General features: G+C 47.0%; 1 protein-coding gene across 1 annotated transcript; it reads left to right on the plus strand.

The window, feature by feature from the left end:
- Positions 1-6,054: 6,054 nt before the first annotated feature.
- On the plus strand, positions 6,055-24,053 carry MRPL51 (mitochondrial ribosomal protein L51). Its single transcript, XM_089661185.1, has 4 exons — positions 6,055-6,193; positions 10,523-10,604; positions 13,428-13,532; positions 23,807-24,053. Exons 2-4 carry the CDS (start codon positions 10,523-10,525, stop codon positions 24,001-24,003), a joined length of 384 nt encoding a protein of 127 aa, XP_089517311.1. The 5' UTR covers positions 6,055-6,193; the 3' UTR covers positions 24,004-24,053.
- Positions 24,054-24,280: the final 227 nt, after the last annotated feature.

Below are 24,280 nucleotides of genomic sequence, written 5' to 3' on the forward strand. Positions count from 1 at the left end.
GGCGGCTTTATTCCCTTGATCCCCCACTGGAGCTTTTCTGTGGCTTTTAACTCTCCCATGTTCTGTGTCTTTTTTTTTTCTCAGGTCTTCTACAGTAGGTCTGATCATCACTATACGGCACATGATGACGGAAGTGCTTCCAGGTCTCGGCGCCATCACTCGTCCTCTAAATCTGGATGCCACAGGTCTCCTTCCTGCTCCAGGCATCATAGAAGTTCTCGTTCCTCCTCCAGGCATCGCGTTAATGGGCACTCCAGCTGCTCCAATAGGAAAACTTGCTGGGGGTGCGAATCTCAGGTTCCTGATGACAGGTCATTATGTGACTCCTGTTTGCACATGCGACTGGCAGGAGAGAAAGCGCCAACCAACAGGTAGAGGCTTTGGTCAGATGGGTTGTCATCACTCGTCCTCTAAATCTGGATGCCACAGGTCTCCTTCCTGCTCCAGGCATCATAGAAGTTCTCGTTCCTCCTCCAGGCATCGCGTTAATGGGCACTCCAGCTGCTCCAATAGGAAAATTTGCTGGGGGTGCGAATCTCAGGTTCCTGATGACAGGTCATTATGTGACTCCTGTTTGCACATGCGACTGGCAGGAGAGAAAGCGCCAACCAACAGGTAGAGGCTTTGGTCAGATGGGTTGTTCAAGAGTCCCTGAAAGAAATTGGGACTAGTTGTACCCGCAGCCCATTGGTCACGGTGTGCTTCCTTCCCAAAGATCCCCAAGAGGGATTGGAGCCTTCACAACCTAGCCACCTGTCAGCCAGAGCCTCAAACAGTGAGGTGGAGAGTGAAGATCTATGTGTGGGCTTCGACTTCGCTTTGGTCTCACCCTTAGCCAAAGCAAAGAGGCCCTGAAGTGGGAAAAGCCATGGAGTCTCCCCCTAAACACAGGAAATTCTTCAAACAGCTAAGGAAGGATTGTCCAAACTTTCCTTTCCTGGAGGAACTTGTGGGAATTTTGACTGAGGAATGGAGTAATGTCAGTAAGAGGGCCTCCTTGCTGAATAAAGCAGCCAAGCTTTATTCGTTCAAATCACAGGACATCAAACATTTAGAATCAGCCCTCCTGGTGGATGCGCCTTGATGAGGCTAGCCAAGCACATTACCCTCTCGAGGATTCGTTATCCTTCAAGGACGACCTAGAAAGGAGAATTGATTCCGATCTCAAGCAAATCTACACTACGGCAGGGATGGCTTGCAAGCCGGCGCTTGCCTTATCGGCCTTATCTAAAGCTATGGAAGTGTGGTCAGATAATGTGAATGTGGCCCTCAGAGGAGTTCCGGAAGAAGTGGCCAGTAATTCAGCTATCTGGGAGCTAAGGTTTCCATCTGCCTTTCTGGAGGAGGCCTCAATCGACCTTACTTGTCTGCTGGTTTGGGTTATGCTGTTCATGGTGACAGCCAAGCGTATATTGTGGTTTCAGCCCTGGTTGGCCGATCCGATCTCTAAGCAGACATGGTGCAAGATCCCCTTCGAGGGTTCCTCCATGTTTGGGAACAAATTGGACAGTGCTATAGCCCAGGCGGGAGGTCTGGTTTCCTGCCCCTGGATCGGCATCTGCTAGGCCAGAAGAGGGCTCAGCCCAGAAGTCAAGGCTCGGAACGAGCCATTGACTCGCTCCTCTACAAGCCGGGCCGCGAATTCAAGAGAAGCTGGAGAAGCTGGTCATCTTTTCAGAAATCCTCCAAAGGCTCGACCTCTGAAGGTTGTGAGGCTACAAAGTCCTTTTGAGATTGGGCCCGCTTAGGCAGGCTAGGTGGGAGCACGCCTTTGCCACTTTTGGCATGTCTGGGCGGTTTTAATCCGGGATGTCTGGGCCATCAGCACGGTATCTTTAGGGCATGATTGGGCATTCAAGAGCCCTCCTCATCTCAGGTTCACCCCTACAGCTCTTCCACATTCCGAAGAAAGGAAGGAAATGCTGCTGTCATATATGGACTCTCTGCTGGTGCAGGGACAGGTATGCAGTAGGATTGGTTGGGTGGCTCTTCCAGCGTAGTTCCACCGCAAAATGAGGCAAAATCTCCAATCTGGCTGGTTCAGACTGCTACATTGTGGTGGTCTGTGCTGAGAAAAAAAATACTGCGTGCGGTTTTTTTTCAGTGCAGTGAGGCCAATAGAAATGAATGAAATGTCATTGTGTGACATTTTAATAAAGTTTGTTAAAAAAAAGTAAACAGTGCATTGTGTTGCGATCGTTGCATGGGCACTGCTGACATACTATTGTGCACCAGCAACCAAGTTCTAACATACTTGATAGTGGGAACCATCCCAAGGGATTGTGTAGACACATGTATGAGTACAGCACACAAATCTGGCTGCAGGTTTCTGCCTGTACACATGAAGGAATGTGCGCATACATGATGATAGCGGCATACAACCATTCATTTCTATAGATGGCGGTATGCAGCACCTGAGGACACCCTGGTGGGGAATATACCTGAAGCTACACTACACCGCCAGTTATGACTGGATGGATGGGCCCCAAGGGCTCCTCTAGGCCTCGTTCAGACAGGTGGTGACACCTGTAGCCCATGAATGGGAGCCATGTTTATGCAGCTTCAGATGCCAGATACAACTGAACGTATGGGCCCCAAGGGTTCCTCTAGGCTTCATTCATGCAGGCCGTGACACCCATAGCCTATGAATGGGGGCCATTTTTATGCGGCTTCAGCCACCAAATACAACTGAGTGTATGGGCTAGGGTTGCCACCTCATCCCTTTAAAACCAAATGCATATCAATGACACAGGTTCTGAGGCTCATTTAATGCGGATAGGACACTGAGTCCAATTACCACCTTAATCAGCCAGACGACCTGTGTAATTAATATGTGTTTGGATTTAAAGGGATGAGGTGGCAAACCTAATATGGGACCTGAGGGCTCCTCTAGACCTCATTCACGCAGGTGGTGACACGTGTAACCCATGAATGGGGGCCATATTTATGCAGCTTCAGATACAAGATATGACTGGATGTATGGGCCCGGGGGCTCCTCTAGCACTCATTCAGACAAGTGGTGACATCTGTAGCCCATGAATGGGGGCCATGTTTATGTGGCTTCAGATGCCAAATATAATTGAATGTACGGGTTCCAAGGGCTCCTCTAGGCTTCATTCATGCAGGTTCCTCTAGGCTTCCTCATGAAAGGTTCATCTAGGCTTCATTTATGCCAGTACCTCTAGGCTTCTTCATGCTGGTTCCTTTAGGCTTCTTCATGCAGTGTTCCTCTAGGCTTCATTCATGCAGGTGGTGACACCCATAGCCCATGAATGGGAGCCATGTTTATGTGGCTTCAGCCACCAGATACAACTGAGTGTATGGGCCCTGAGGGCTCCTCTAGACCTCATTCACGCAGGTGGTGACACCTGTAACCCATGAATGGGGGCTATATTTATGCAGCTTCAAATACCAGATATGACTGGATGTATGGGCCCAGGGGCTCCTCTAGGCCTCATTCAGACAAGTGGTGACATCTGTGGCCCATGGGTGGGGGCCATGTTTATGTGGCTTCAGATGCCAGATATGATTGAATGTATGGGTTCTGAGGGCTCCTCTAGGCTTCATTCATACAGGTTCCTCTAGGCTTCCTCATGAAAGGTTCATCTAGGCTTCATTCATGCCAGTTCCTCTAGGCTTCCTCATGCAGGGTTCCTCGAGGCTTCATTCGTGCAGGTTCCTTTAGGCTTCATTCGTGCGGGGTTTCTCTGGGCTTCATTCATGCAGGTGGTGACACCCATAGCCCATGAATGGGAGCCATGTTTATGTGGCTTCAGACACCAGATACAACTGAGTGTATGGGCCCTGAGGACTCCTCTAGACTTCATTCATGCAGGTGGTGACACCTGTAGACTAAGAATGGGGGCCATATTTATGTGGCTTCAAATACCAGATATGACTGGATGTATGGGCCCTAAGGGCTCCTCTGGGCCTCATTCAGACAGGTGTTGACATCTGTAGCCCATGAATGAGGGCCATGTTTATCCGGCTTCAGATACCAGATATGACTGCATGTATTGGCCCCCGAGGGTTCCTCTAGGCTTCATTCAGGCAGGTGGTAACACCCGTAGCCCATGAATGGGGGTCATGTTTATGTTGATTCAGCTGCCAGATGCTGCATTCAGGCATCCCATTCATGTCTATTGGGACTCAGCTGCTTCCTGGATAGTGTCCAAATTTGCCACGTGGGTGAGTGGCCCCAAACGCACACTGCATTTGTGGCCGCTCACCCGCACCCATTCAGTTCTCAGATTGGGACCAGCAACTATACCCAGGCACCTGCTGCCTTCCAATATAGATGAACGGTCTCTCTGCACGCAGCATCTGGCCCATGAAATCACATAAACAAGGCGCTCATGACCAGGCTACGGGTGTCAGCGCACCGTCAGAAGGAGGCCTTACGCCGGATGCAGTAAAAATGACGGTATTTCTACGAGCCGAGTTTACATCATCGCGGTGCTTTCATGTGCGATTAATGAAAAAAATCCCAGAACAGTACAGCAAGCTACATTTGTTTTTCATTTTCATGTAAACCGAATGCAAGTAAACGCACATGAACGCATAGAAGTACAACTTCGTAAAACAAGAACAAAACAAAAAAACACAAAAATGAAAATAGAAAGTGACAAAAATGCACTAGAAACAAATTATAAATGCATGTAAACGCACATGAAAGCATAGAAGTACAGCTTCGTAAAACAAAAACAAAAACAAAACAAAAAAACACAAAAATGAAAATAGTGCCTGAGAAAGTGACAAAAACGCACCAGAGGCACATTATAAATGCATGTAAACGCACATGAACGCATAGAAGTACAACTTCATAAAACAAAAACAAAACAAAAAAACACAAAAATGAAAAAAGAAAGTGACAAAAACGCACTAGAAACAAATGATAAATGCATGTAAATGCACATGAACGCATAGAAGTGCAGCTTCGTAAAACAAAAACAAAACAAAAAAACACAATAGTGCCTGAGAAAGTGACAAAAACGCACCAGAGGCACATTATAAATGCATGTAAACGCACGCGTGGAACTGCTCGCTGAGGACTTGTTCACACCAGGTGTGGTACGACTGGTTGGGCGGTTATTCCAAGACTGGCCGGTTCACCGCCACACCGCGGCGATTTGCGGGTGGTTGCGGCACTCAGTACCTTTTTTTTCAGCGCTTGGCATTTGTGACATAACGCAAGGCGCTGGTGTGAGCTGTTTTCATAGGGGACCATTATTTTTCGGTTGCCATGCGTTGGGAATGCGCTCACAAACGCACTTCAGCGCAGCGGGTGTGTATGGACGCTCAGGACCGTCTTCCAGGCACATTGTGAGGTGATTTCTGTGCCCTCAGAGACTACAATGGGATGAAACATGAAGGAATGTTTGTGTGTCATAGACAAGGCCAGTCTATGGATGGGTATACAAGGGCGGACTGACAACTCATGGGGCCCCCGGGCAATAGGGGATCATGGGGCCCCTGTGTCCTTGCCCAAACTCAAAAAAATCCTATGAAAAAGTTACCAGAGCATCTCATGGGGCCCCCTACTGACCCCGGGCCCTCGGGCAGTGCCTGAGTCTCCAAATAGTCAGTCCACCCCTGGGTATGAGGTATTCTCTGGTGCAGGGGCGGACTGACCATTTGGAAACTCGGCACTGCCCGAGGGCCCGGGGTCAGTAGGGGGCCCCATGAGCTGCCCCTGGTACCTTTTTCATAGGCTTTTTTGAGTTTGGGCATGGACACAGGGGCCCCATGATCCCCTATTGCCTGGGGGCCCCATGAGTTGTCAGTCCGCCCTTGTATACCCATCCATAGACTGGCCTTGTCTTGTCAGTCCGCCCCTGCTCTGGTGTATAATGGGATAAAAGTCGTATTGGGGACACGGGCTGAATGTTTCCTATCACTCAGGACAGTACTGAGGCCTCACTCTCCATCCTCGTCTCCCATTTTTTATTATTTTTCCTATCACTAGGTGGCGCGCATTCACCATAATCAACGCGTTACACATGGCGCGGGGTGTGGCCTATCGCTGCATCGCTAGAGGACGAAGTCTGCGAGGCGGACGGGTGTCCACAGCAAAATGGCCGCCGCCGTCTCCCGGTGTCACATGTGTCAATGTCAGGGGGTAGGGGTGGGACTTCCCTAGAAGGAAGAGATGGCGGCTGTGTGTAGGAGGTAGTGAGGTGTGCTGGGAGCAGAGGTATGAGGGGAATGGCTGTTCTATGGTTTATGTCTCCGACTACAGGACAATGAGGGGGGTGGCAGTCATTGGTGTTGGTGGGGGAGTCAGATGTGTGAGCAGGGGCGCTATCTGGGTGTTGTATGTGGGAGGGAAGGGGACCCTTCAGGTAATGTACATAGAGGGCCCCCCTGGGTGTCGTATGTTATGGGGGCCCCCTGTGGGTGTCGTATACAGTGGGGCTCCCTCTGGGTGTTGTAGATTATGGTGGTCCCCTCTGGGTGTTGTATATAGGGGGCCCCCCATGTATGTCATATACAGGGCCCCCTCTGGGTGTTGTATACAGTAAGGCCCCCTCTGGGTGTCATATATACAGTGGGGCCCCCTCTAGGTGTCATATATACAGTGGGGCCCCCTCTGGGTGTCATGTGTACAGTGGGGCCCCCCTCTGGGTGTTGTGTACAGTGGGGCCCCCCTCTGGGTGTCATGTACATAGTGGGCCCCCCCTGGGTGTCGTGTACATAGTATGCCCTCCTCTGGGTGTCGTATGTAGGGGGGGTACCCCTCAGGTAGCATACTTGGGGGGGAGCTCTCCGAGTGTTCTTCATAGTGGGGCCCTCCGGGTGGCATACGTAGGAGGGGCTCCCCTGGTGTGGTACACAGGAGTGGCTTCCAGATAGTGTATAATCATATATACAATGTAACAATCATACGTACACAGTGGATATAAAAAGTCTACACGCCCCTGTTAAAATGTCAGATTGCTGTGATGTAAAAAAAATGAGACAACGATAAATAATTTCAGAACTTTTTCCACCTTTAATGTGACCTATAAACTGCACAACTCAGTTGAACAACAAACTGAATACTTTTAGGGGGGGAAGTAAAAATAAAAAACTAAAATAATGTGGTTGCATAAGTGTGCACACCCTCTTATAACTGGGGATGTTGCAGTGTTCAGAATTAAGCAATCACATTCACAATCATGTTACATAGGAGTCAGTACATATCTGCCTTCATTTAAAGTGCCTCTGATGAACCCCAAATAAAGTTCAGCTGTTCTAGTAGGTCTTTCCTGACATTTTCTTAGTCACATTCTACAGCAAAAGCCATGGTCCGCAGAGAGCTTCCAAAGCATCAGAGGGATCTCATTGTTAAAGGGTATCAGTCAGGAGAAGGGCACAAAAGAATTTCCAAGGCATTAGATATATCATGGAACATAGTGAAGACAGTCATCATCAAGTGGAGAAACTATGGCACAACAGTGACATAACCAAGAACTGAACGTCCCTCCAAAATGGATGAAAAGACGAGAAGAAAACTGGTCTGGGGGGCTGCCAAGAGGCCTACAGCAACATGAAAGGAACTGCAGGAATATCTGGCAAGTACTGGCTGTGTGGTCCATGTGCCAACAATCTCCCGTGTTCTTCATATGTCTGGGCTATGGGGTAGAGGGGCAAGATGGAAGCCTTTTCTTACGAAGAAAAACATCCAAGCCCGGCTAAATTTTGCAAAAACACATCTGAAGTCTCCCAAAAGCATGTGGGAAAATGTGTTCTGGTCTGAAGAAACCAAGGTTGAACTTTTTGGCCATAATAACAAAAGATATGTTTGGCGCAAACACAACACTGCACATCGCAAAAAAGAACACCATACCCACTGTGAAGCATGGTGGTGGCAGCATCATGCTTTGGGGCTGTTTTTCTTCAGCTGGAACTGGGGCCTTAGTCAAGGTAGAGGGAATGATGAACAGTTCCAAATACCAGTCAATATCGGCACAAAACCTTCCGTCTTCTGCTAGAAAGCTGAACATGAAGAGGAACTTCATCTTTCAGCATGACAACGACCCAAAGCATACATCCAAATCAACAAAGGAATGGCTTCACCAGAAGAAGATGAAAGTTTTGGAATGGCCCAGCCAGAGCCCAGACCTGAATCCGATCGAAAATCTGTGGGGTGATCTGAAGAGGGCTGTGCGCAGGAGATGACATGCAATCTGACAGATTTGGAGTAATTTTGCAAGGAAGAGCGGGCAAATATTGCGAAGTCAGGATGTGCCGTGCTGATAGACTCCTCCCCAAAAAGACTGAGTCCTGGAATCACATCAAAGGGGCTTCAACAAAGGATCAGAGTAAGGGTGTGCACACTTATGCAACCAGATTATTTTAGTTTTTTTATTCTTACTTCCGTCCACCTAAAAGATTTCAGTTTGTTGTTCAACTGAGTTGTCCAGTTTATAGGTCACATTAACCCCTCGCCCTCCTGAGGATTCCCCCCCCCCCCTTCCTGACCCGGTCATTTTTTGTGTTACGGCCTTGAATTACTTTAACTGACAATTGTGCGGTCATGCAAGGCTGCACCCAAGTGAAATTTATGCCCTTTTTTCCTACTTATTGAGCTTTCTTTCAGTGGTATTTGATCACCTGTGCGGTTTTTATTTTTTGCGCTATAAAAAAAGACACTTTTGAGAAAAAAACAATATTTTTGCTTTTTGCTATTAAAGATGTCCAGTAAAAAAAATTTAAAAAATCAAACTTCGTTATAAATTTAGGCCAAAATGTATTCTGCTGCGTATGTTTGCTGAAAAAAATCCCAATACGTGTAAATTAATTGGTTTACGTGAAAATTATAGTGTTTACAAATGGCGGTATACTGTATATACTGGGATGTTTTATTTTATTTTTACTAGTAATGGCGGCGATCAGCGACTTATAGCGAGACTGCGGCGGGCATTCTGACATTGGGGGGGGGAACTGACTTGGTGTCACTGACATCCTCAGTAACACCAATACAGTGATCAGTGCTAAAAAAAAAAAAAAGCACTGACACTGTACTAATGGCACTGGGCAGGAAGGGGTTAACATGGGGGGGGGGGCGATCAAAGGGTTAACTGTGTGTAGGGAGTGGTTTACTAGGGGGTGGGATGTGTGTTCTTCACTGTAAGCACACTGCTGTGGATGGCTGTGCTGTGCAGTGTGCCCGAGCTGACAGGGAGGAGTACTGTAAGTAAACAAAACAGCCCTCCTCCCTGTCGGAAGTCACAGGGCACCGGCGAGTAACTACTGGCCGTGGCCTGGTGATTGACAACCATGAATGGCGTGGGTAGGGCCCCTACCTGGAACTGCAAAATCACGTATATATACTTGATTTTGCGCACCCATGACGCCTTGTAGCAGTATTTCTGCTATAGGGCGGTAGGGATGCGGTTAAAGGTGGAAAAAGTTCTGAAATGATTTATCTCATTTTTTTTTACATCAGAGAAACCTGACATTTTAACAGGGATGTGTAGAGTTTTTATATCCACTGTACCATGTAATACAATGTAACAATCATATATACTGTATGATGTAGCACAATGTAATAACCACATATACAACATAATACAATGTAACAATCATATATAGGATGTAATACAATGTAACAATCATATATAGGATGTAATACATTGTATTATGTTGTACATATGATTGTTACATTGTATTAAATCCTATATATGATTGTTACATTGTATTATGTTGTACATATGATTGTTACATTGTATTACATCCTATATATGATTGTTACATTATATTATGTTGTATATGTGGTTATTACTTTGTGCTACATCGTACAGTATGATGTATTTCAATGTAACAATCATATATAGGATGTAATACAATGTAACAATCATATATACTGTACGATGTAGCACAAAGTAATAACCACATATACAACATAATATAATGTAACAATCATATATAGGATGTAATACAATGTAACAATCATATGTACAACATAATACAATGTAACAATCATATATAGGATTTAATACAATGTAACAATCATATGTACAACATAATACATTGTATTACATCCTATATATGATTGTTACATTATATTATGTTGTATATGTGGTTATTACTTTGTGCTACATCGTACAGTATGATGTAATTCAATGTAACAATCATATATAGGATGTAATACAATGTAACAATCATATATAGGATGTAATACAATGTAACAATTATATATATATATATATATATCAGGGGTGGGCAACTGTGGCCCTCCAGCTGTTGTAGAACTACAAGTACCATTGCAAAACTGACAGTTACAAGCATGACTCCCAAAGGCAGAGGCATGATGGGACTTGTAGTTCACCAACAGCTGGAGGGCCACAGTTGCCCAGCCCTGATATATAGGATGTCATACAATGTAACTGTATATAGTAGTTGGTAACAAATCCCGTTTTCCCAGTCCACCCCCTGTATCTGCTACCTGTGGCTTCCAGTCTTTTGCTGTACTGAACATTGTGATCCTCTCCCAGCGATCTTTCCATACAATTCTCTGATTTGTTTTCTCTCCTTGCAGATGTGGGCTGTGACGCAGTTGCTGGCAGCCGGTCGCGCCATGTGCCCGCTGGTGTCCCAATCCTCCCGCTCCTTTTCTCTTGGTAAGTTTCCTCGGGTGGAGGGACCCCGGGCTAAGACCAGATTTCAGTCATAAACAGATAAACGCTGTATCATCTAAGGATAGACCACTGGAGGAAGTCCCATTGGGGAACATCCATTCCCTGATATTTTTTGCAACTAATGAACCCGGAGGCAATGGTATTTCATCACTTCCAGGTTCAGAACTGGCTTTTATCCAGCTGCTGTGGCCGGTGAAGCAGCTAATAGAGCGCATTATGGGGCGGGGTTGGACACTGGGGGTCTATCGGGCCCCTGATGTTTCCATAAAGAGGACCTTTCACCTAAACAATGCTATTACATGGGGGATTTGTTGGCCCCTTGTGATAGCATTAATGTTAAATAATACAAAAAAAAAAAGTAAAAAAAAAATTTAAATTAACCCTGTCAGTCGAATGCAAACATGCATGTAGGGCACACATATGTATGTAAACACCAATTGTGCCACAAATATTCAAGTGAGAGCAATAATTCTAAGACCATAATTCACAGTTAACTCTAAACTGATAACATGTAAAGGGTTTTAAAGCGGTAGTAAACAGAAAAGGAAAAAAAAGTCCCCTGCAAGGTAATGTCATAGTGTGCTAGTATGCATCGCATACTACCACATTCTGTAAAACTTACCTTAAAGCGGAGTTCTACTCACTGGTCAAAAAATAAAAGTCAGCAGCTACAAAAACTGTAGCTGCTAACTTTTAAAAAAACAGCCACTTACCTGTCCCTCGGTGTATCCCCCGCGTCCTGTTTCACCGGCCGTCCTGGATTCCAGGAGGCCAGCATCTTCAGTGTGGGCACCCAATTGTGATGGCTTCACAGCCGGGTACCCACTGCGCATGCTCAAGTAGCGCTGCGCTTCATAAATGGTCCTGTAGTTTTCTGGGACCTGTCACGTGTCCCACAAGACTACAGGGAGGGAAGACACCTTCCGTTTCCAATCGCCTAGGCGATCGGACCGGTATTGGGAGCGTGTACCTGTCAGATTCGGGTGCCCGCTACCCCCCGTCCCCCAACAGTGCCAATCCTTAATGGGGAGCAGTCCTTAAAGCCAAACTTCCCCTTTTGGGTGGAGCTCCGCTTTAAAACAAAGCCCTCCAACAGTGCTGTGACGGAGGTGTAGGTGGGACAGAACACACGCGGAGAGCAGTGAGCACACAAGGTTTTTCTTGAGGGATTTGGGACACTTGATCGGTGCAGCAAGAGTTCAGTCCGGGGCACACAGCAGAGGGGCAGTTCAGGCTAAGATAATCCGGGCACAGCAGAGGGGCAGTTCAGGCAAAGATAATCCGGGCACAGCAGAGGGGCAGGCAATGGGTAATCTGGGCACAGCAGAAGGCAGGCTTGCAGGGAATGACTAATCCGGGCACACAGCAGCAGGCAGACTTTCAGGGGCACTCAGCTTGCAGGGTCTGGCAGGGTCTTGGCTGTAGAGTCTGGCCGCAGCTCAGACCTCTCACAGCACTCTCTCACATGAGCAGGGAACAAACTTACCGCTCCTGTCTTTTATCGCCGGAGCAGGACGCTTCCTGGTTGCCACGGCAACGGCCAGCCTGGCGTTGGGTTTCCGGGGCAAAAAGCCCTGCCCCCTCACGCCGGCCGCGCACAGGGAGCGCGGCCTTTGTCTCTGGCAGGCGCAGAGCGTGGGAACCTCGGGTAAAAAGCCCCGCCCCTCACGCCAGCCGCGCACAGGGAGCGCGGCCTTTGTCTCCGGCAGGCGCAGAGCGCGGGAACCTCGAGTAAAAAGCCCTGCCCCCTCACGCCGGCCGCACACAGGGAGCACGGCCTTTGTCTCTGGCCAGCGCGGGAACCTCGGGGCCATGCTATGCTCTCCGAGACAAGGGGAGGGGGCTCACGGAGACACCCAGGTGGCCTGTCGGGGAATCCACGTGCAGGCACAGCTGGGTGGCAGACTCCTCAGCGCCCGGCCGAGGAGAGGTGCAAACCTCACTGCAGGGGGCAGATCCCTGGCGCTCAGCACACTACTTTGTGTGGGCTATGTTCGGGTGGAGGGACATGCAATGGGGAAGAGAGGGAGTGATGGAGGGGGGGGGGGACCGTAACAGGTGCGTTGTCACCACTACCGAGGCTTCCATCATCACCCGGTCTTCCTTCCGGGTTTGCGATCTCCGGCCGTCTGAGAGGCCGGGCTGCGATGATGCCACTCCTGTCACATGCATGGGAGTCCCAGACCATGGCACACAGCTCTGAAGGAACGGCACGGGTATGCTGTTCCTTCAGAGTGAATGTGCCGGCTTTAGAAAAGAGAATATTCCCTAAACAGTGCATGTTTAGGAGATACTCATTTTACCTACAGGTGAGCTTGATTATAAAAAAAAAGAGATTTCGCTTTAAAACGTCACCTACAGACAATTTGGTTGCACACAATTGTAAGGCTTGACGTGTTGGATGGCTTTATTTAGTGCAACCCCCGTCTTTTATATTTTACTCAAAAAATTATGGAAATTATGATTGTGTGCACTAATATTCATGAAAATTTGCGTTTGATAAAAAAAGTTGTGCAAATATCATGCAGCTAAAGAATTGCAGCTGACACCATTTTATTCTCCAGGGCCTCTGCTTTCGGAAAATATATCATTGTTTGGGTGGGGAGGGGGGGGGTCAGTAACTTTCTAGAAAATTATGCATATTTTAATGTATGTAAAAAATTGTGTTCCCCAGATAAAAAGTAGTTAAAGAAAATATTTAGGCGTATCCGTTGCTGTGGCATCGTGTGGTACTTTGAGCTTTCAGTGTTACATATGCCGGTCGTTGTTCAGTGTCTGACTCGTCTCCTATTACGGTGTTTACAGGATGCAGGAATCTGGTGCGGAATTATCTGCCCCAGCCCAAAAACACCGACCGCTGGACTGAGAAGAGGTCTCTGTTTGGTGTATATGATAACATTGGAATATTAGGTGAGTCTATTTTGGTTGTGTATGGAGGGGACCTTCACTGTTCTCATTTTAATCTCTCAGAGCCCATATACAGTGCCTTGAAAAAGTCTTCACACCCCTTGAAATTTTGTATATGTGAGGTATGTGGGCATTAAAGCCCACCCTTATTGCTGATGCATATATGCATTACGGTGCCTTGAACAAGTATTCATACCCCTTGAAATTTTCCACATTCTATCATGTTACAATCAAAAACGTCAATGTATTTTATTGGGATTTTATGACCAACACAAAGTAGCACTTAATTGTGAAGTGGAAGGAAAATGAGAAATGGTTTTCAAAATTCTTTACAAATAAATCTGAGAAGTGTGGCGGCATTTGTATTCAGCCCCCCAGAGTCAATACTTTGTAGGACCCCCTTTCTTTGCAATTCCAGCTGCACGTCTTTTTGGGGATGTCTCTTTGCACATCTAGAGAGGGACATTTCTGCCCGTTCTTCTTTGCAGAATCGCTCAAGCTCTGTCACATTGGATGTAGAATGTCTGTGAACAGCAATTTTCAAGTCTTGCCACAGATTCTCCATTGGATTTGGGTCTGGACTGTGACTGGGCCATTCTAACACATGAAGATGCTTTGATCTGAACCATTCCATTGTAGCTCTGGCTGGATGTTTCGAGTCGTTGTCCTGCTGGAAGGGGAACTTTCTTTTACAGACTCTAACAGGTTTTCTTCTAAGATTGCCCTGTATTTGGCTCCATCCATCTTCCCATCAACTCTGACCAGCTTCCCTGTCCCTGCTGAAGCATCCCCACCACATGATGCTGGATGGTGTGTTCAGGGTGATGTGCAGTGTTATCTTTCCTCTTTAAATGATAGTGCCCGCTCCTAAATTGCTAATAAACATATAAAATTCTATCTCTCAAGAATAATATATAATATAAACTATAAATAATCTCTATCCATGTAATCTATTGATGATAAACGTCCATTGTGATGTGATATACATCCAATAAAAAAGTAGTTAAAAAAGTGATCAAAAAAACAGTCTCTAGTGATGACAGTGACAAATCCAAAATGTGAAATCGCAATTCCCGGTGACTTCCTATTATATTTTCTATATGCGCTCACCTCATATAAAGCCTTCTGAAAGGCTCAACCAGCTTTTGTTCCTCAAATGGAACTATAATTCATGTATTGCACCGTAGCAGTAGTGGTGAATATCTCCCAATTGCTGTTCCACGTGGCTCTCCTCTCCTCTCAGTATCACTGCAGGGATCTCTCGCTTAATCTCCTCTTTGGAATAATCCTGTTACTTATATCTTTATAGCACCCCATCAGCTAGATCTCTCCTTATATACTTTTCTTGGCCTTAGCAGCAGCACCTTCCACAGGAGTCCTGTCTCTCCTTCTTCCACTCATACATTTTGGTCTCTTGTGACCAGAGCACTCTCTGACATATGTTTGCTGTGCCCCCCACATGGCTTCTCGCAAACGGGACTTCTTATGGTTTTCTTTCAACAATGGCTTTGTTTTTGCCTTTCTTTCATAAAAGCCAGATTTGTGGAGTGCACAACTAATAGTTGTCCTGTGGACAGATTCTCCCCCCTGAGCTGTGGATCTCTGCAGCTCCTCCAGAGTTCCCATGGGCCTCTTGGCTGCTTCTCTGATGAATGCTCTCCTTGCCCGACCTGTCAGTTTAGGTGGACGGCCATGTCTTGGTAGGTTGGCAGTTGTGCCATACTATTCCCATTTTTGGATGATGGATTGAACAGTGCTCCGTGAGATGTTCAAAGCTTGGGATATTTTCTTATTACCTAACACTGCTTTAATTCTCCACAAATTTATCCCTGACCTGTCTGGTGTGTTCCTTGGCCTTCATGATGCTGTTTGTTCACTAATGTTCTCTAACAAACCTCTGAGGGCTTCACAGAACAGCTGTATTTATACTGAGATTAAATTACACACCGATGGACTCAATTTACTAGTTAGGTGACTTCTGAAGGCAATTGGTTCCACTAGATTTTAGTTAGAGGTATCAGAGTAAAGGGGGCTGAATGCAAATGCATTCAGATATTTTTCAGATATTGATTTGTAAAAAATCTTGAAAACCATTTATCATTCTCCTTCCGCTTCACAATCATGTGCCACTTTGTATTGGTCTATCACATAAAATACATTTACATTTTTGGTTGTAACATGACAAAATGTGGAAAATTTCTCGGGGGGCATGAATACTTTTTCAAGGCACCGTAATGCATATGTGCAGCAGCAAAAAGGGTGGGCTTTGACGCCCGCATACCACACATATACGATCGTGGGCGACAGAGAACTTTGTGCTGAGAGCAGTCTTCCAACACAATGGCCAAACTTTCAAAGACAACTCCAGGTCTCTAGTAATGATTGTGAGCCAGTGGGACCGACTCCTGATCATGTGACTACTGCGACTGTCAATCACTGTGCTCTTATGATTAAGAAAACCTTCCTGCTCCTTGGGTGTAATATTCCAGTTAAAGGGACGCTGGGGCTGCGCAGAAAGGGATTCTAAACTTGTGCAATAAAACCAATTTCCATTGGCTTACGCAAGGAAGGCTTCTGACCAAGGGCGGACTGATAACTCATGGGGCCCCTGGGAAATAGGGGATCATGGGGCCCCTGTGTCCTTGCCCAAACTCAAAAAAGCCTATGAAAAAGGTATCAGGGGCATCTCATGGGGCCCCCTACTGACCCCAGGCCCTTGGGCAGTGCCCGAGTTTCCAAATGGTCAGTCCGCCCCTGCTTCTGACAAATTCCTTCATCAAACGTTTGGGTCTCACTGCATTTCTGGAGGGTGGCTCCTGTACACTTCCATGCCCTCTCAGTATGTCTGATGTGGCCACCCTCCTCGGCACATCCTTTTGCTACACTACAGTGCTACATACAGTGGGGAAAATAATTATTTGATTCCTGCAGATTTTGTAAGTTTGCCCACTTACAAAGAAATGAAGGGTCTATCATTTTTTATCATGGGTGCATTTTAAATGATAGACAGAATATCAACCAAACAGAAAAAAATAGGATACAAATATTATGAATGGAGTTCAGCGAGTAAAACAAGTATTTGGTTCCCAAGTAAAACAAGACTTGGTAGTTATTATTATTATTATTATACAGTATTTATAAAGCACCAATGGTTCGCTCAGCGCTGTACATTACAAAGGGGGACAGAACATGTGACAGTACAATACCAATACAATGCAAAACATGAGGGGATCGAGGGCCCTGCTCCTTGGAGCTTACAATCTAGGAGGGAGGGGATGGTGGTACAGGAGGAGATAGCTGTGGGGGATGGAGTGGTAGGAAGAGTGGAGGAGGTCGGCAGGTTAGCAGGGGGTGGGGTAGGCTTCCCTGAAGAGATGGGTTTTCAGGGTGCGCCTAAAGGAGAGGAGAGTAGGTGATAATCTGATGGGTTGCGGCAGGAAGTTCCAGAGGATGGGTGACACCCTGGAGAAGTCCTGGAGGCGGGCATGGGAGGAGGAGACCAGGGAACTAGAGAGAAGGAGGTCTTGTGAGGAGCGGAGTGTGCGTGTTGGGTGGTGCTTGGATATTAGGTCAGTGATGTAGTTCGGGGCAGTATGGTGGACAGCTTTGTACATCAGTGTTAGGATTTTGAATTTGATCCGTTGTGCAATCGGAAGCCAGTGGAGGGATTGGCAGAGGGGGGTGGCGGATACGGAGCGGTTGGAAAGGTGGATGAGTCTGGCAGCCGTATTCAGGATGGACTGAAGCGGGGATAGCCAGCAGTGGAGAAAGCCTTGTTGGCCAGCACAGAGGTCAGATGTTTCTTGTAGTTGGTTACCAGGTTTGCTCACATCTCAGGAGGGCAAAGTCGGCTTTAGCAGAGAAATAGCCCCAAAACATAATGTTTCCACCTCCATGCTTGACTGTAGGGATGGTATTCTTAGGGTCATAGTCAGCATTTTTCTTCCTCCAATCATGGCGAGTCGAGTTAATGCCAAAGAGCTCGATTTTGGTCTCACCTGACCACGGCACTTTCTCCCAATCCTTGGAATCATTTAGATGTTCATTGGCAAACTTCAGACAGGCTTGTACATAAACATTCTCGAGGAGGGGGACATTGCGGGGGCTGCAGGATTTCAGTTCATTACGACGTATTCTGTTACCAATGGTTTGTTTGGTGAATGTGGTCCCAACTGCCTTCAGATCTACAAGCTCCTCACGTTTAGCTGGGCTGATCCTTCACTTTTCTCATGATCATCCTTACCCCATGAGGTGAAATCTTGCATGGAGCTCCAGACTGAGGGAGATTGATGGTTATTTTGCATTTCTTCCATTTGTGAATAATCGCTCCAACAGTTGTCTCCGTCTCACCAAGCTTCTTGCTGATGGTCTTGGTCCCTAACTCACATTCATACATACACATACTAGGGCCAATTTAGACAGGAGCCAGTTCACCTACCAGCATGTCTTTGGAGTGTGGGAGGAAACCAAAGCACCCGGAGGAAACCCACACGGGCACAGGGAAAACATGCAAACTCCAGGCAGGTGATGCTGTGGTTGGGATTCGAACCAACGACCCTAGTACTGCCAGGACGAAGTTCTAACCATTTAGCCACTGTGCTGCCCATTTACAGCTATGAGACTGTATGCACACAAGTGCCTAGGCATACTCACATACCAGGAAGGCAAAAGGTACCCGGGTATTTCTTAGGGACAATTAACATTTCTAAATTTACTTCCTACAGTGTTCGGTTTTTGTTTGTTTCTACCAGAAAGCAAAGCATACACAGAGAAGACTGCACTGTAGGATCTTTGGCTCTTCTTGCCTCGTCTCAGAGTTTCAGGGTTCAAAGATCAAATGTGGGGGGAGTGAGAATACGCACACAGAGTTCAGTAGAGCGAACTAAATCATATCAGAAGGAAATCGGTTTCCACATTCCATTACGAAATTCAATGAGGAAAGACCAGAGGAAGGGAGGATGTAATCTATAAATACTATGGGGGGTGGGAAAGGACCAGTACATGTGCACGTCAGAAGTGACATCTGTTATTAGTTATACATTTCCCAGTACAGATACTTTGTGGTGAGATTTGTGTCCATACAAAGTGTATGGATGCAAAGAATAGCATGCGATTTCCCCACTGCTCCTGTGAACCCAGACTGTTAGTAGCCTGAGTTCACACAGGAGCGGTGCAAGGAGGTTTCCCGCAGAAGAGAGTGGGAGATTGGGGATGTACAGTGAAGGAAATGCGTATTTGCTCCCCTGCTGATTTTGAATGTTTGCCCCTCACAAAGAAATGATTGCTCTAAAAATCGAATGTTCGGTGTATTGGAACACAGAGACAGAACAGCAACAACAAATTCAGCAGAAATGCGTCTAACAAATGATGACTGATCTGCATGTTCATGAGGGAAATAAGTATTTGATCCCCTTAACAAAACATGACTTAGTACTTGGTGGCAAATCCCTTCTTGGCAATCACAGAGGTCAGACGTTTCCTGGAGTTGGCCCCCAGGTTCGCACACATCTCAGGAGGGATTTTGGCCCACTCCTCTTGGCAGATCCTCTCCAAGTCATTAAGGTTTGGTGGTTGACGTTTGGCAACTCGAACTTTCAGCTCCTCCACAGATTTTCAATCGGATTAAGGTCTGGAGACTGGCTAGGCCACTCCAGGACCTTAATGTGCTTCTTCTTGAGCCACTCCTTTGTTGCCTTGGCATTGTGTTTTGGGTCATTGTCATGCTGGAACACCCATCCACGACCCATTTTCAATACTCTGGCTGAGGGAAGAAGGTTCTCACCCAAGATTTGACGGTACATTTCCCCGTCCATCGTCCCTTTGATGCGGTGCAGTTGTCCTGTCCCCTTAGCAGAAAAACACCCCAATGCAGAATGTTTCCACCACCATGTTTCACAGTTGGGATGGTGTTCTTGGGGTCATAGGCAGCATTCCTCCTCCTCCAAACACGGCGAGTTGAGTTGATGCCAAAGAGCTCGATTTTGGTCTCCTCTGAACACAACACTTTCAACCAGTCCTCCTCTGCATCATTCAGATGTTCAGTGGCAGACTTCAGACGGCCTGGACATGTGCTTTCTTGTCAGAAGGACCTTGCGGGCACTGCAGGATTTCAGTCCTTGTCGGCGTAGTGTGTTACCAATTGTTTTCGTGGTGACTGTAGTCCCAGCTGCCTGGAGATCATTGACAAGATCCTCACATGTAGTTCTGGGATGATTCCTCACTGTTCTCATGATCATTGACACTCCACGAGGTGAGATCTTGCATGGTGCACCAGACCTAGGGAGACTGACACTTGTTTTGTGTTTCTTCCATTTGTGAATGATTGCACCAACTGTTGTCACCTTCTCACCAAGCTGCTTGGCCATAGTTTGGTAGCCCAGTCCAGCCTTGTGTAGGTCTACCATCTTGTCCCTGACATCCTTGGACAGCTCTTTGGTCTTTGCCATGGTGAAGAGTTTGGAATTTGATGGTTTGATTGCTCCTGTGGACAGGTGTCTTTTATACAGGTAACAAAATGAGATTAGCAGCACTCCCTTTAAGAGACTTCTTCTAATCTCAGCTTGTTACCTGTATGAAAGACACCTGGTAGCCAGAAATCCTGCTGAATGATATGGGATCAAATACTTATTTCCCTCATGAACATGCAAATCAGTCATCATTTGTTAGACGCATTTCTGCTGAATTTGTTGTTGTATTCTGTCTCTCAGTGTTACACCGAACATTCGATTTTTAGACCGATCATTTCTTTGTGAGGGGCGAACATTCAACATCAGCCGGGGAGCAAATACACATTTCCTTCACTGTATACCATGGTGGAAGATCTTCATATTCTTAGTGGTAGGAGAGGAGAGAAAGCAGCGGGAGGATTTGAAATCCCCGTCGCTTTCTCTCCTCTTCTTGCAGGCATGACAGTTCAGGCTAGAGGGTTTTTGATTGGTCAGCACCGTCACATGCTGACTAATCAGATGCTATCTAGCCCGTACTGTCATTGCTGCAAGACGAGGAGAGAAAGCTGCTTCACATGTCTGGTGATGGAGCATCTGCCTCCATAGTATACATCCTCACTCTCCACCCAGCATTGAATCCCTGTAGGGGAGGTTTCCCCGCACCTCTCCTGTGTGGACTCGGGGCTATGACAAGTCTGGGTTCACACAGGAGCAGTGGGGACACTGCATGCAATATGGACAGAAATCTCATTCCTTTTCTAATCGCATGCTATTCTTTGCAGTGCAATCTGTATTGACACAAATTGCACCGCAAAGTATCAGTTTCCGGTATTGGTTGCATTTTCACAAGTACATGCGAAGATACGCGGTATCGGCGCCGGTGCATCCCTATGCTATATGTTTGTGGATTATATATTTTTTCCCTCTCATGCCCCCATATGGTCAGTATGCTCCTGCAATATGGATTTTGCATGCCAGACTTGTCATTCTTAGGCTACGTTCACACTAGCTTCGTCAGCAGGTGTCAGACAGGCATTTGGGAAGCGTTTTTAACGCTTCTCAAAGGTCTTTGAAACTTCTGCACAAGGCAGCACACAGTGCTGTTCACAGGGAAGCATTAGCGTCGCGGCAAAACTGACACCTTGTGTCCAGTCAGGAGGAGTTGAAGCCTCCCATTCAAGTCTATGGTGCCTGCCAGGCGTTTTCGGTTCGGTTGTGACGCGGTTGCGGAGTGTTAATACCATTTAACTTCAGTTTGTAGTGCGGTTTTAACGCTTGGCAAACGCCTATTAACCGCCTCAAAACCGCACATAAGGCGTTTTGCGAGCATTTGAGGAGCGCTAAAAATGCTTCACAAACGCCTGTCTAAAGCTATAGGGGCATTTGGCAAGAGTTAGAAATAAAGTCAAGTGTGAATGAGCCCTTAACCACCTCCCGTCCGGCCGTTGTATATAAACGGCCGGAGGGTGGCAGTGCAGGGTTGGGTGGCCATTTATATTCGGCCTCCCCGCACCCTGCTTGTGCGCGCTCCCTGGGAGCGCGCAGCACCGCGATCCGGTGCCTGCTGTGTCCTACAGACACAGTGGAACACCGATCCTCAGACGGGACCTCTGTGTGAGGTCCTGATCATGTGATCACTGATTGGCCAATCAGTGATCACATGCAGAGTAGTAAGCAATGATGTCACTTGTGACATCATTGCTTACTACATGTGAAATCTGTGAATGATTACAGAGATCACATGGTACAGGGCTATTCACAACCCCCCTGTACCATGTGACCAATCACAGCTCACTCAGTAGTTCTCAATGGCTGCAAGACTGCAGCTAGAGAGAAGGAGAAATGATTGCTTTTACATCCTTTATGGGTGTAAAAGCAATCAGTGTAAAAAAATAAAAAAATCTTTATCACCCCCCACAAGTAGTACAGTGTCACCGTTATGACACTGTACTGCTAAGGTGACAGTATGTAAAAAAAAATAATAAATAAAAAATAATATAAAAAAATGTTTAAAAATTATAATTTTTGGTTAACTAATTTGGGTTAATTTTTTTACTAAAAATATAATGGAATAAATTTTGGGCAAGATTTATGATATTATTTATTTGCAAACTTTTATAAGAAACACTTTTTTTCAAAATTTTTGGACTTTTTAATTTACATAGCAAAAAAAATAAAAATCCCAGCGGTGAATAAATACCACCAAAATAAAGTTTTATCTGTCTCAAAAATATCCTAAAAAATTTCATATGGGTACAGTGTTGCATGACCGCGCAATTGTCATTCAAAGTGTGATAGCGCTGAAAGCTGAAAATTGTCCTGGACTGGAAGGGGGTGAAAGTGTCCGGACTGGAAGGGGGTGAAAGTGTCCGGACTGGAAGGGGGGGGGGGGAAGTGTCCGGACTGGAAGGGGGGGGGGGAAAGTGTCCGGACTGGAAGGGGGGGGGAAAGTGTCCGGACTGGAAGGGGGGGAAAAGTGTCCGGACTGGAAAGGGGGAGAAAGTGTCCGGACTGGAAGGGGTTGAAAGTGTCCGGACTGGAAGGGGGAGAAAGTGTCCGGACTGGAAGGGGTTGAAAGTGTCCGGACTGGAAGGGGGAGAAAGTGTCCGGACTGGAAGGGGGGGAAAGTGTCCGGACTGGAAGGGGGGGAAAGTGTCCGGACTGGAAGGGGGTGAAAGTGTCCGGACTGGAAGGGGGAGAAAGTGTCCGGACTGGAAGGGGGGGAAAGTGTCCGGACTGGAAGGGGGAGAAAGTGTCCGGACTGGAAGGGGGGGAAAGTGTCCGGACTGGAAGGGGGAGAAAGTGTCCGGACTGGAAGGGGGAGAAAGTGTCCGGACTGGAAGGGGGGGAAAGTGTCCGGACTGGAAGGGGGGGAAAGTGTCCGGACTGGAAGGGGGGGAAAGTGTCCGGACTGGAAGGGGGTAAAAGTGTCCGGACTGGAAGGGGGAGAAAGTGTCCGGACTGGAAGGGGGGGAAAGTGTCCGGACTGGAAGGGGGGGAAAGTGTCCGGACTGGAAGGGGGTGAAAGTGTCCGGACTGGAAGGGGGAGAAAGTGTCCGGACTGGAAGGGGGGGAAAGTGTCCGGACTGGAAGGGGGAGAAAGTGTCCGGACTGGAAGGGGGGGAAAGTGTCCGGACTGGAAGGGGGAGAAAGTGTCCGGACTGGAAGGGGGAGAAAGTGTCCGGACTGGAAGGGGGAGAAAGTGTCCGGACTGGAAGGGGGGGAAAGTGTCCGGACTGGAAGGGGGGGAAAGTGTCCGGACTGGAAGGGGGGGAAATTGTCCGGACTGGAAGGGGGTAAAAGTGTCCGGACTGGAAGTGGTTAAGCTAGCCAAACACAGCTTGAATTTCAACTGCTTTCTAATGCATCAGCTGAAATCTGAGCCATTGGCGGCACTGTTGGTACAACCCAACTTGACAAAAGTCAATTCAAATATAACTGAGCCAGTTGGGAAAAAAAAAAAACCATGAATGGGTTCCCCATCCACACAAGTGAGGTGAATGGAGGCATCCTCCCCGCTGTGCTATTGCATATTGACAGTGGGGGTTCCGCTACAACTGCAGATCGACAAACGTTTTCCAACATTCCTGTTCGATTATTAGATTGACTTCTGTTGAAAGGGAACTGCTATACATCAATTATCGATCCATTTATGGCCAGCTTAAGACCTATGGAAAGAATACGTGAAGTTAGCCTTAACCCCTTGACGCCGACATAACACACTTGTGCGGCCTCTGGAAACTGGGCTTTTTTCCGCGGGGGGCCCCATATTTGCGTACCTATCTTTGTGCTGGGAGAAGAATGGAGTCACTCTTGTTCTTTTTATTACAGGTGACTTTAAAGCCCACCCCCACCAGCTGATCATAGGACCCTCGTGGCTGCGAGGCTGGAAGGGAAATGAGTTACAGAGGTGCATAAGGAAGAAGATGATGGTTGGAAACAGAATGTTCTATGAGGACAGACACAACCTGAACAAGAGGATCCGCTTCTTGTACAAGAGGTTTAACCGCTATGGGAAACACCGCTAACCCCTTTGTCAGCTCCCTATCTCCAAATAAAATGTTATTGTTTCATATTACTCGTGTTTTCACTTTCTTTTTAAATCTTCCAGAATCTAACTCCTTGACGCCGACGTCACACAAATATGCGGCCTCACAGAACTGGGCTTTTTTCCGTGGGGCCGTATATTTGCCTACTTGTCTTTGTTCTGGGCGGCGCGCTCTCAGCACAAAGGGAGGGGTATATACCTATACCACCAACAATTCGAGATAGAGACAAGAGGAAGGGAATCCCACCATCATTGTT

Source organism: Staurois parvus, unplaced genomic scaffold (assembly GCF_062004578.1).
Source record: "Staurois parvus isolate SC_StPar_1 unplaced genomic scaffold, SC_StPar_1.0 ptg001321l, whole genome shotgun sequence".
Taxonomy (NCBI): domain Eukaryota; kingdom Metazoa; phylum Chordata; class Amphibia; order Anura; family Ranidae; genus Staurois; species Staurois parvus.

What these genes read in the sequence shown, in the direction of transcription:
- MRPL51 (XM_089661185.1), top strand. Translation starts at nt 10,523, where the DNA reads ATGTGGGCTGTGACGCAGTTGCTGGCAGCCGGTCGCGCCATGTGCCCG. An exon ending in CTCCCGCTCCTTTTCTCTTG is followed by an intron (nt 10,605 to 13,427) that starts GTAAGTTTCCTC and finishes CGGTGTTTACAG; the next exon opens with GATGCAGGAATCTGGTGCGG. An exon ending in TGATAACATTGGAATATTAG is followed by an intron (nt 13,533 to 23,806) that starts GTGAGTCTATTT and finishes TTTTTATTACAG; the next exon opens with GTGACTTTAAAGCCCACCCC.